At 47.3% G+C, this 12,611-nt stretch overlaps 1 protein-coding gene across 1 annotated transcript; it reads right to left on the reverse strand.

Moving 5' to 3' along the window:
- Nucleotides 1–7,637: 7,637 nt before the first annotated feature.
- Nucleotides 7,638–10,903, reverse strand: LOC136527020 (eukaryotic initiation factor 4A-3). Its single transcript, XM_066519617.1, has 5 exons — nucleotides 10,745–10,903; nucleotides 9,629–9,701; nucleotides 9,409–9,515; nucleotides 8,900–9,330; nucleotides 7,638–8,595 (listed from the first exon to the last, which is right to left on the reverse strand). The coding sequence occupies exons 2-5, from the start codon at nucleotides 9,697–9,699 to the stop codon at nucleotides 7,960–7,962; spliced, it is 1,245 nt and encodes a 414-aa protein (XP_066375714.1). The 5' UTR covers nucleotides 9,700–9,701; nucleotides 10,745–10,903; the 3' UTR covers nucleotides 7,638–7,959.
- Between the last annotated feature and the right edge of the window lie 1,708 nt (nucleotides 10,904–12,611).

Raw genomic sequence — 12,611 nt, forward strand, 5'->3', positions numbered from 1 at the left:
TGATTTAGGCGACCTGGCAGCTTCTCCCTAAAGGAGATTCTGCAGGCGAACCCCTCCGAACTCTTCTTGAGAAGATGGATGCTAAAAATCGAGGCGTGAGGAACTGTGAATTCGATTATGCTGATGAACAAAAACACCATAGCCGCCGGGGCGTAGGGTCTAGCGGTTCGTCCAGTTTTACTCAAAGTTTTACACCCGCACCCTATGTCTCCGATTTTTAAATGTAAGGAGGGGTCAGGCGATGAGGATGTCTAAACAAGTAGACACTTTCGGCAGCCGCCAAGCAATGTTCATGCCCCTGTAGTTACTACAGTTAGAAGCTCGGTAGTGAAATTAACACGCAAAGTAAGTAAATAGAGGTGCTTAACTTTTAGTGGTCGTTTGTTCATCATTTTACCTAGGTTGTCCGATCGACCCAGGAGGCCCATTGGGTCCCCCTGGACAGGGGTTCCATCATTGGGTCATTCCCTGGTCCTGCCTGGGGAAGCGGGGGAGTCGCCTGTGTGCGGGTGCGCCCTAATTCTCATGCCCGGCACGCAGTAGTGGTGGGCCATGCCTAGGTAATGTCCTGTTTGACCAGGTGACGTCTCATCGACCAGAGCGTGTCCCGTCCGTCCAGGCGTGTCCCCTCAGATTCCTGTTAGCATCGATTTCCCATCTACATTGAATAGAGGATGGAAGAGAATTTTTTTGTCCCAACCTTTCGCCTTTTCTCAGCTGTTGTGCCTCTTCCTTAAATAGGGAGGGGGAGGGGAGTTCTCGTCCCATTCCTTCGCCTGCTTCTGAGTCGTTACCTCTTCTCCTTCCTTTTCACCAAATGTGTTCGTGCGTCGCAGCGGTTCCTAAGTGAGAGAGAATAATGCCAGGGAGAGAAAAACTCATAGATCCGCTCATGAATCCGGAGCGTGATGTCGAGCTAGAGGTCATCCAATGTAGATGAGATGGTGTCGGCTGCCTTTGCTGAGAAGGGGCTGCTTCCGCCGAAGGAGGAGGTACACTAGAGGGTGCTGAGTGTTGTCGGTTTTGTCATCGTTCGTGGCGGCCTTTCTTCGGTGGGAAACGCCCCCCGTCGAGACGCCATTGTCAAGGTTGTGGCTGATCATGACGGCGTAGTCCCTAGATGCCCCGGCGGAGGTGCCGTTGTCAAGGTTGCGGCTAATCACGATGGCATAGTCCCTGGATGCCCCGATGAGGGCACCACAGTTGCCAACGTGGTGCTCGACGCTGCAGACGACGACGCCCTCGAGGGTCCCGTGGAGCGGTAGGACGTCGCCGATGGAGAGCGTGGGAAGTCGATGAGCACGCTTTCCTATTTGGAGGAAAGTGTGGTACCAATGCGTACCGTTTTACCCTCAGAGCTGCTAGGATCTATGAGGAACCCCTTGGAGCCCTCTGCCTATTCGAACGACCCAGTCGATTTCTTCACATCGGGCGCTTCTTCGGCGACCTCCTTCTTAAGGGCGGCGAGTTCCCCAGAGGCGATGATTGCTGTGGCGTGGCCGCAGCACTCGACCTCGCACTCATAGGCCCACTAGAAGGAGGTGCTGATGGTGATGACCCTGTGGGGGCCCAGCATCTTCAGCTTGAGGTATGTGTAGTTGGGGATGGCCATGAACTTCGCATAGCATGGTCATCTCAGGATGGCGTGGAAGGTTCTAGGGAACCCAACCACCTCGAAGGTGAGGGTCTCAGTCCTGTAATTGAACTGATCGCCAAAGGTAACGGGAAGATCGATCTGCCCGAGTGGCATGGCCTACTTCCTAGGCACGATGTCGTGGAAAGGTGTTCGGGTTGGGTGGAGGCGCGTCCGATCGATGCCCATCACGTTGAGCGTCTTGGCGTACATGATGTTGAGGCCGCTGTCTCCATCCATCAATACTTTGGTGAGTCGCTTTGCACCGACGATCGGGTCGACCAAAAGCGGATATCTCCCCGGGTGTGGGACAGTATTTGGATGGTTGGTCTGATCGAAGGTTATGGCGGATTCCGACCACTGGAGGAAGGGAGGTGTGGCCGGTTGGGCCATGTAGACTTCATGGCGTGTGACCTTCTGACGGCGTTTGGAGTCGTAGGCCGCTGAGCCTCCGAAGATCATAAGGAAGCCATTCGACGTTGGAAAGCCGTCGTCCTTCTCCTCGACGTCGTCCGTAGTGGGGGCAGGTTCCTTCCCCTACTCCCCTTTGTTGGAGCTTCCGGACAAGAACTTTCGCATGAGGCTACAGTCCTTGAGCAGATGCTTTACGGGAAAGGCGTGGTTCGGGCATGACCCCTCGAGTATTTTTTGAAGTGGTTCGGAGTGCCCTCCATGGGCTTCCGACCACCCTTACGGTCAGCAGCGGCCACGAGCGAGTCCTCACACCATTGCTTCTTATTCTTCCTTTTGGCAGAATGATTAAAGGTGCCTTCGCTGGCACCCTCGTCCCGCCTTGTCTTGCCCTCGAGGCGATTGAAGATCGCTCCGACCACCTCTTCTCCTGAGGCGTGGCTAGTGGTGATGTCTAGGAGTTCCTTGGTGGTTTGTGGGCCCTTGCGTCCTAGCTTATGAACCAAGGACTCGCAGGTTGTCCCGAATAGGAAGGCTTCTATCACGTCGGCGTCGGCGATGTTAGAGAGCTCGTTGCATTGCCGGGAGAAGCGCCAGATATACCCATGGAGGGTCTCATCAGCCTTCTAAGGGTAGTTCTTGAGGTCCCATGGGTTCCCAGGGTGCTTGTACGTGCCCTGGAAGTTTCCCACAAAGATCTCCTTCAGATCCACCCAACTCTGGATTGCGTTGGACGGTAGGTGTTCCAACCACGCTCGTGCCAAATCGGGCAAGAATAGTGGAAGGTTGCAGATAATGAAGTTGTCACTATCTGCACCACCGGCTTGACAGGCAAGCTGATAGTCTTCAAGCTAAAGTCCAGGGTTTGTCTCCCTAGAGTATTTAGGGATATTGTTAGGTGGTCGGTACCTTGACAGGAATGCAGTATTGAGGATGTGCTGGTTGAAGGCCTGAGGCCATAGCATTCCAGGGCTCAGGCTCTTGTCCTCGCCGATGTCATAGCGTCCACCGCGTTAAGGATGATAGCCGCGATGGGCTCCTTCCCTTGGGTCGCTGTAAGTGCGTCTACGGGCGTCGATGGTGCTGCGTGCGTCGCGGTTACGGCCGAGACGTTGATGTATCTGGGCCGCAGCACGTTGCTTGCCGCCTTGTGGTGTTTGGTGGACAGATGCGTCTCTGGCGGGGCGCACCAAGGGCGTACGCTGGCTAGTGTCAAGCTCGTGTCACCGAGACAACGAGCTTTCTACCTGCTACGCCACCGTACGCTCGAGCAGCGTGCGAATTTTGTGGTGGGCCCAACGATCCTCGAGCGTTACGACCTCTAGAAGGCCGTGGAGCAAGGCCATTGCAGCAGCGATGTTTTGGCTTTCCCGAGTGATGCGAGGAAGGGTTTCATCGTCGGCGATGATCCTTTGGTTTACGTCACAGGGCACAGCGCGTGTGCGCCCACCATCTCCGTGGCGTTTGATCTCCCGATCGACCTCCACGTATTCCCGAACAAGCTGTTGTCCGGCTTCGTCTATCTCCCACTTTCGGGCTCTCAGCTGCTTCAACCCTACGTGAGGTGGGGCCGCCATCCCCCTTCGGTTCCATCGCCGAGGTTGCCTGCCGCGGTAGTCTCATCCGCGGAGACGGTTTCGACGTGTCCCTCGAGGGTACCCGCCATGAAACATTCCGGGAGGGGTGATGGTTCCCCCTGCTGGAGTCAAGTCCAGAGTCCGACCCTGGCCCCTCTGCAAGGAGGCCGTGGAGGGATTCCGTGACGCTTTCGATCATCCCCAAGAACTCGTTGTTCGCGGGGGATGAGATCGTGCGTTGTGCCACAAGGTGGCTAACGGTCGTCGCGGCGTTGCAGAGACCAAACGGAAGCGTCGTTGGGGCACCCCGTGCGGAGCGTTCCGGAGAGAGGGTGAGGCAGCGCGGGTCCTCCCTAGATGGCTGGGGTCCGAGGGAGACACCGGGCTGGAGCTCAAGCCTCCCGTAGTTGAAGTCGATGGAGGGGAGAGATTGGATGGTGATGTGGGCCAACGCCAACTCTCCTCCCACCGTGACGATGAAGCCTAGGTCACCGAAACGCACGTGTGCGTTCGGGACCCAGCTGATTGCGTGGCTAGCCATCCAAGGCCTGATTTGTAATGCGCAAAGGCCCCTACTTGGCACGCCAACTGTCGGTGTTTCGAACAAACACCGGCTAGTAAATTTATAATTGTTGCGCGTGAGGCTCGGATAGTGTACTTAAGGACACAAGGTTTATACTGGTTCAGGCAGAATATCCCTACATCCAGTCTGCTGATGCTCGTGTTATTAGTACCGAAAAAGGTTCGTAGTAGGGGGTACAAATGGTCGAGAGAGGGACGGGTCCTAAGTCTCTGATGGAAAGGCCGAAAGGACGCCAAGAGCTCGATTGCTGCTTGGCTGTGTCTTGTGTGTCAAAAATGATCCGTCTCTTTAGTGGGGTGCTCTGTCCTCCCTTTTATAGACCAAGGGGAGAGCAGGGGTTACAGATAGGAAAAAGAGAAAAAAAACCAAAGGTAGAGAAGGTCCTTCGAGAGAGCCGGGTCTTCCTTTTCCCCTGTGTCTGCCCTGCTAACATGGCTGACTGTGTTAGGGATGGCATGTTCGCTGATCCTTATAGGGTCGTGCCCTGGCCTTCTTCAGCAAGTGGGTGCGTCACATCCTACACTAGCGGACGGTGCGGCGTGTCAGAGAGCCAAGCTATGATCCTTCGGGGAGTAGACGAGGAAGTGACCATGCGTCCATCATTGTGGATGATGTGAGTTCTGTCTTAGATCGTAGTGGTTGTCGTATGCTTGTGTTAGTATCTGCGTCCGAGGACTGATGGCGGCGCCTACAACACTGTGGGACAAAAGTCGGCGTTTACAACATTGTTCGGGCTCTGTCAGGTAGGAAAGGGCCTAAAGCGCCCGTCCCGTTATATCCTGACAGTACCTTCCTGCAGGCATGCAGGACATGGCCCTCGGTACTGTGGTCTGACCGGAAGCGTCAACGTTAGATGGTTATTAATTCCACCTCATTGGGTACCCCGTTATTAGATCCTCGATAAGTTGCTTCTACAGTTGTACTGTGCATTGAAACGAACTGAGCGTGACGACGACGACGTTGGGATCAAGCACGGATAGATCCCACCAATGCAAGAACCAATCCAATTCCAAACCACAGGCCGCTTTCTATCGTCGTCACTGACTACTACTAGTAGCGATCACAAGGAAGCTGATGATGAGCCTAATAATAACCCATCAGTCAGGTGAAGGGTGTGAATGTGCGTACTCGTTCGTCTAAGCGAATTTAGAGCCGTTACTACACCATGCATCTTTTTCTTTCGTACATAAAAGACGCGAAAAGGATGGCGTGAGTGAGAAGAGAGCACGCAAGAAACATCTGAAATTAATCAGGCTGGCGTACATACCGACGACGACATATATAGCAGTTCGTCTCGCGAGCGAGCTAGAGATTCTCCGATCGATCAACTCTCTGTTTCTTTAATTTGTCGTCACTAGCTCATGGTGTCGAAGATAAGATATGCTGAGCACAGGACAAGGTGAGCAAGTTAGGCTTTTTTTTTCTTCCAGCAGCAACAAGCACTACTACTCAACAAGCAGTAGTGTACGCGTTGCGCCAAAAGATTGGGCGACACATTATTGAAGATAGATACACAGATCGAACAAGAGCAGAAACGTCGTCTGAAACTGAAACCGACTGTACGTGCGTTGGGCGCGCGGTGGAGATAGCTAGAGAGATTCCCTTCAGCTTTAATTTGTTTGCTCAAGTCTCCTTTTGAAAAAAAAAAACGCCAGGAGCTAAGCTAGCTAGCTGTACCGTGTGTGCCCGTGTGTGAAAGTGAAGGCTCGATCGCATCCATATACACATTTGATTGCATCATGGACCATGGAGATCGATCGAGGCTAGAAAGCAGAGGCAATAGCGACGACGACGACAATGGGTCAGGGCGTCAGGCCAAAGAAGACTACGACGACTCAACGAGCGCGTGCATGGTAAAGGATGGATCGAGCAGAAAGAAAAGAAAAAGAAAAGGGGCGAAAAATGCGGCGAAAGGGAACAGACGACGAGTGCATATGCAGTAGGCAGCATCGAGAGACCACCATTGTTCACTCCTGCCCTGCACACCCACGAACGCATGCGTTGCCGGATGCCGGATGCCAAGAAACACCTGGAGATGCATGCATGGAGCAGAGCAGACCAGACCATGCATGCCAGTGCGAGTGCGACACATACCGATCGACGCACGTTGCTCTACCAGTATGCAGACCAGACCATGCATTTAGCATTCCTGTGCAGTTTCGCCGTGGTGGGCAGGGGCCAGAGACAGATGACGGCACGTAACGTGCGGGGTGTTCAGTTCAGCCGCTTAGACAGATGACGTGGCACTACGTCAGCAAAACCACCATCAAAACTGGTCAAGGTGTAAAAACAAACTATTTTGAAAGTTGAAGGAGGTCAAACAACTGGTTTTGTGAATATGGGAGATATAAATCGGATGATCACACAAGTTGAGGGAGATCGAAAAGATTTTTTCCTGAAAAAAAGCAGGGGAAGCCCCGTGTGTGTCGCACGGCCCAACAATGCCTGTTGTTAGGCTGCTACAGGCACCAGTGGATCCGCGGCCCAAGTTTGTTACTCTCTTTCTCTCCTTTTCCTGCTATATAAGGGAGCATGGAGCCATTTTTTTTTTTTCAATTTCTCGTGCTTGTTTGTGTGTGCTTAATTTGGGCTTTCCCATTGTGCTTCCACTTGTGTTTTATTATTTGATGGGTGTCAAATTAGGGTCGGTTCTGTTTGATTGATGTCGAATTAGGATTTGTTCATTTCAGCTTTTTGCTGGTTTATTTCTCTGCTCGTCGTAAGCTAGAAGCTGAGATAAACAGTTTAGCTATTGCACTTGCTCTTGAAAAGGTGAAAAGCTGGCTCTTGGGAAATTTGAACTAATAAAAGTTAAAAAACACATTCCAGGAAATATAACTAAAAACAGATTGAAGCCAAAAAGGCAGCTTTTCAGCTAAGAGACCAAAAGCTGCCGCTTAAACATTGTTCTCTCTATTCGAGAAAATCCCCTACATGACTATTTGAAACCAACACCCCTCATCATATATTAAGGATATCAAATTGCCAATGTAAATTACTACTCCCTCCGTTTCAAATTATAAGTCGCTTTAACTTTTTTTTTCATCCATTTTAGTACTAGACATTATTATATTTATTATATTTAGATACATAGCAAAATAAATACCAAAATGAATTTACTCTGAAAAATAGTCAGCCTGTTCGAGAGGCCGTAAACGATCGTGGATTATTTACTGCTGGCTGATTTGGTGTGAAAGAAAAACACTATTCCTAGCTAAAAATTTACGATTGTTTACAAGCAAGCAAACAGGCTAAGTGTTTGTAGTTGAGACCCCAGTGCCATACATCTTGCGCAGTCGCACCACTTCAAATACATTACCATTGGCACCGTGCATCAACAGCTGACAAGCCCAACAGAGTAAACAGGTTTTACTCTGAACAACAAAGACCGGTGCTGCAGACACATGGCACGATACATCTGGTTGCAGCAGAATAAGAGTTAAGGATGACACAAATAAATACCATCATTCGGTCATACATAGTTTTAAACAAAATACTAATAACGAGAAAAAGACTCCAGCGCCAGCTGCGTCTTCCTCTCCATACTAATGAACCCCCACAGCAGCACATACCACGAGGCCTAGGCAGCTACAAAAATTCCCAAAACTTGATCACGAGCAAGCAGGTCCTCAATCACCACGTTAACATAGAAACCCCACCGACCTTATCACATCCTCCCCGACGATATTTCGACAAAACGAAGCCTTGTCAGTTCCCCTGCCACCTCTTTTTGTTCTGTTTTTTCCTCAAAATGATCACAGAAGGTCAGCAACATTGGCAGGCAGCTCCTCAACCACCACGTTGTAGAACCTCTGGATGTCAAACAGCATCCGCTCATCGTCACGGGTCACAAAGTTGATGGCAACACCCTTCCTACCGAAACGACCACTACGACCAATGCGATGCAGGTAGTTCTCTGGCTGGGTGGGAAGATCATAGTTGATGACCAGGGACACCTGCTGAACATCAATACCACGAGCAAGCAGGTCGGTGGTGATGAGCACACGGGAGGAACCAGACCGGAACTCCCTCATGATGATGTCTCTTGTGTTCTGGTCCATGTCACCGTGAGTGGCAGAGACAGTGTGGTCCCTGCTCCTCATCTTGTCAGTGAGCCAGTCCACCTTGCGGCGGGTGTTGACAAAGATGACACTCTGGGTGATGGCCAGGGTCTCGTACAGGTCACACAGTGTGTCCAGCTTCCAGTCTTCCTTCTCAATATTCACATAGAACTGCTTGATACCCTCAAGGGTCAGCTCATCTCTCTTCACGAGGATTCTGACTGGCTTGTTCATGAACTTGCGGGTAATCTCAAGGGCCTCAGGAGGCATCGTAGCAGAGAAGACTCCAACCTGAATCTTGGCTGGAAGAAGTTGGAAGATGTCGTAAATCTGCATTTTCACCAAAGAAAGGAAGTCAGCAGGCATCAATCAATCAGAGCAACGTAAATAGGTAGTGCATTATTGAAATGCTTTTAAGGTTGCTGCTACAGAAGATAATAAAATTATACGACCAGTTTAGCACAAGATTTCCTGACTGAAGCATGTCAATGGTTAAAGCTAAACACAAGGAAACTAACAAATGAAACCAAATGTGGCAAAGTCAATTTAAACTTCATCTCTGCACTTTACTAGCAAAGAATACAGGTACCATGATCAAGAATAGAGAAAATAGAAATTATATAGAAGAGTTTACCTGATCCTTGAAACCACGAGAAAGCATTTCATCAGCCTCATCAAGAACAAACATCTTGATGTTATCAGGGCGGAGGGACTGCCTGCGCAGCATGTCAAAAACACGACCAGGTGTACCAACAACAACATGCACACCACTGGCAAGAATCCTTTGGTCCTCACGGACAGATGTTCCTCCTACACATGCATGGACCTTAACACCCAGGTAGTCACCAAGCGCACGCATAACTTTCTCGATTTGCTGTGCAAGCTCACGGGTGGGAGCAAGGACCAAGGCCTGGCATTCAACAAGGCCATAGTCGAGCTGCTGCAAGATCCCAGAACAGAAAGTTGCTGTCTTTCCTGTACCAGATTGTGCTTGCTGAATGACATCAAGACCCTTGCAGAAGGGAACAATTCCTCTCTGCTGAATTGCAGAAGGTTTCTCAAAACCTACAGAACAGAGAATGGGTTGTAAGAGGAATATTGTAAAAAACAAATGCGCTAAAGCAAAACAGACTCCCAGCCTACCATAAGCATAAATGCCCCTCAGAAGATTCTCTTGGAGGCCCATGTCATCAAAACTCTCAAAAACTTCATCGTATGAAGTGAAGAACTCCTCAGTCTCACCGGTGCTCCTATATTATATGAACATATAGAGGTAAAGGTTATTTGATATCACTAGGCTCTCAAGTCAAAAATGATAAAAACAAGAAGGTTTTTTTTTTAAAGAATGATTTATATTACTTACAGCAGCTCCTGCATTTTAGAATCATAGTGCTTAGCATCGAACTGAGAACCCTCAGGTGCCATTCCTGCCATGACTGTAGCGAACAAAACATGTTAAGACACAGAAGTTATAGTGCATGTGAACAATATGACAAGCAAACAAAAAAAGGTTTAATCAGGACTCTGGATCAAAAGGATGTATACAAAATCATGAACAGCAGCACAATTTAAGCTTATAACAGAACTTGCCTAAAGACTACAGCAAGAAAGGTGTTTGTGTACCACAGAAATTTGTTCAGGTACAAGACAAACAACATGCTAGAAGACAAATGGTAGCCAAGTACCCAGTAATTCACAACAGAATCAACAAGGAATCAGTTATACTCTACAAATGATTATCCAAGCTCTACAATTTATACAAAATGCATGTTCAACTCATCCTTCAGGTTATAAAGAATCTAAACAGAACCATACCAGGACAACTTTGATGCTTTACACTTTCTTAACAGCAGACTGATACAATTGCAAGTATCTACTCAATAAATCGAACAACAGTTCTTTATAATTCAGACTATCAAACAATATGAATAGTAGCACAGACAGTCTTTTCCCTATCCTGTAACAAATCCTGGTGGCCATTTCATCAGCGCTTTCACAAAAAGTTACCTTATCACGACAGAATAATACAATATAAGCATAAGCATGCAGTCCCATAGCTCAAACAGCTCGAATCCAATACTCAAGCACAACACACAGCACAACAGTTCCAAATATACAGCTACAAGCAAGCTACGAAGAGCTGTCTAGCACAGTTTTATTACCAAAACTAGCAATTTTGCGTATTAGCATCGGAAACCATTTCATTTACATGCAAAATCAATCAAATCCCACGTAAGAAATCATGTATATAGAGCTGAAAGCCGCACATCATACAAAGGGGAAAGCTAGTGCTTCCGCTTCCGCGCGCAAAGCCTTCCCTCAATCCAAAACCGTCAAAATCACTAATATCCCCACCGAATCGACGCAGATCCACACGGGCAGTACCGCCAGATCGACCGATACCCGCCGCCGCGGCAGATCGGACACCAAAAGCAAATAAAACAAGCGAAACAGCAAGAGATCTGGAGGAGGCGACCACCTGAAGCGACGGAGAGGAGAGCGCGGATCGGTCCGGGAGTCGGGGGGTGCTCTGTGCGCTGCGGTGAACCCCAGATCGGAGCCTCGGATTCGGCGGCGGAGGTGAGGGACGGCGCAGCGCAGGAGAGAGAAAAACGAGGGTTTGCGGGCGGCGGCGAGAGGCGGCTTTTAAGGGGCGGGGGGCGCCGTGATTGCTGTGTTGTGGACGAGTACGGATATTTTCCAACCGTATTCGAAATTGAATCCATTTAGAGGGATTGAGATTTGTCTGTATCTGAGTTCGAATATCCAATATTTGATACTGTATCCGTATCTGAATACTCAAATCATATATTTATGATGTCGATATCAATCGTATCCTATCCGATATAGTTGACACTATCCGTATTCGAATCCAAATCCAAACAAAAATATAAAAATAAATATAATATCGATGATATCCGTCCGTATTCGATCCGGTTTACCACTCCCCCCGAAGGGTAGGGTTTCTCTCTTCCGTGGGCCGTTCCTGGGCTGGCTCTGCAGGGCCTGGGCCCGTGTTTGCCTCCCTTTCCTTTCTTCTACTATATTCCTATTTAGTGCCTTTTATTCTATTTTCGGAAATCTTGTTGGTATCCTCCGAACAGGCTGTAGCTGTCATCCATCCAATTGGTGTGATCTGATCTTGATTCAGGAACAGGCTGTCGGAAGAGAAAGACGATTCTGTTTCCTCGCGTCTCGATGTGAACTCAAATAATGCCTATACGTGCATCCATAACTCAAAAAGGAAATTGATTTAGTTGACAATGATATATATATATATATATATATATATATATATATATATATATATATATATATATATATATATATATATATATATATATATATATATAGAACTACTATCCTGTAGCTGGCTACAGAATAACTTATTCTGTAGCCACTTTGAGTTACGATAATTACTATGTTATTTTACGAGATTATAGTAACTCCTTACTAAGTGGTTTAATATAACGTTATGGTAAATATCCCCATGTGTTATAGTAACCCAACTATCGTAAATATGTATTTATATTATGGTAAATTAGTATATAAAATTATAGTAAATGGAGGTGGCTACAGAATAACTTATTTTGTAGCCGGCTACTGAATAGCCTCTCCCTATATATATATAGAACTACTATCCTATAGCTGGCTGCAGAATAACTTATTCTGTAGCCACTTTGAGTTACGATAATTACTATATTAATTTACGAGATTTACAGTAACTCCTTACTAAGTGGTTTACTATAACGTTATGGTAAATATTCCCATATGTTATAGTAACCCAACTATCGTAAATATATATTGACATTATGGTAAATTAGTATATAAAATTATGGTAAATAGAAGTGGCTACAGAATAACTTATTTTGTGGCCGGCTGCTGAATAGCCTCTCCCTATATATATATATATATATATATATATATATATATATATATATATATATATATATATATATATATATATATATATAATGTTCATGGCTACTTTTATTACCAAAATTGTACACGAGAAATTATGATGTCCTCTCGAGGCTCTGAAAGACTTTTACTGCGTTTGGTAGGAAAGAATCCCAGTCATATGGTTCACGATGTTATAAAACGTATGAACTCTATCTAAAAAAAGAGAAGGTAGAATACTAATCTTAGTCTGTTTGTAGGTAGGTTTTTAACAAATTTTTAGGTTTTGATAGAACTATATATATATGTGTGTGGAAGCTCTACATTGTAATCATCAATATTCACAGAAATAAAGAAGTCTCTCTATCTCTTATGTTTATGTGTTCTACTTTCATCTACTATTTTGATCATGAGAGACGAAGAGAAAAAAGTTCCTAACCGCTGAC

The sequence above is a fragment of the Miscanthus floridulus genome, chromosome 19 (genome assembly GCF_019320115.1).
Source record: "Miscanthus floridulus cultivar M001 chromosome 19, ASM1932011v1, whole genome shotgun sequence".
In the NCBI taxonomy this organism is placed as follows: domain Eukaryota; kingdom Viridiplantae; phylum Streptophyta; class Magnoliopsida; order Poales; family Poaceae; genus Miscanthus; species Miscanthus floridulus.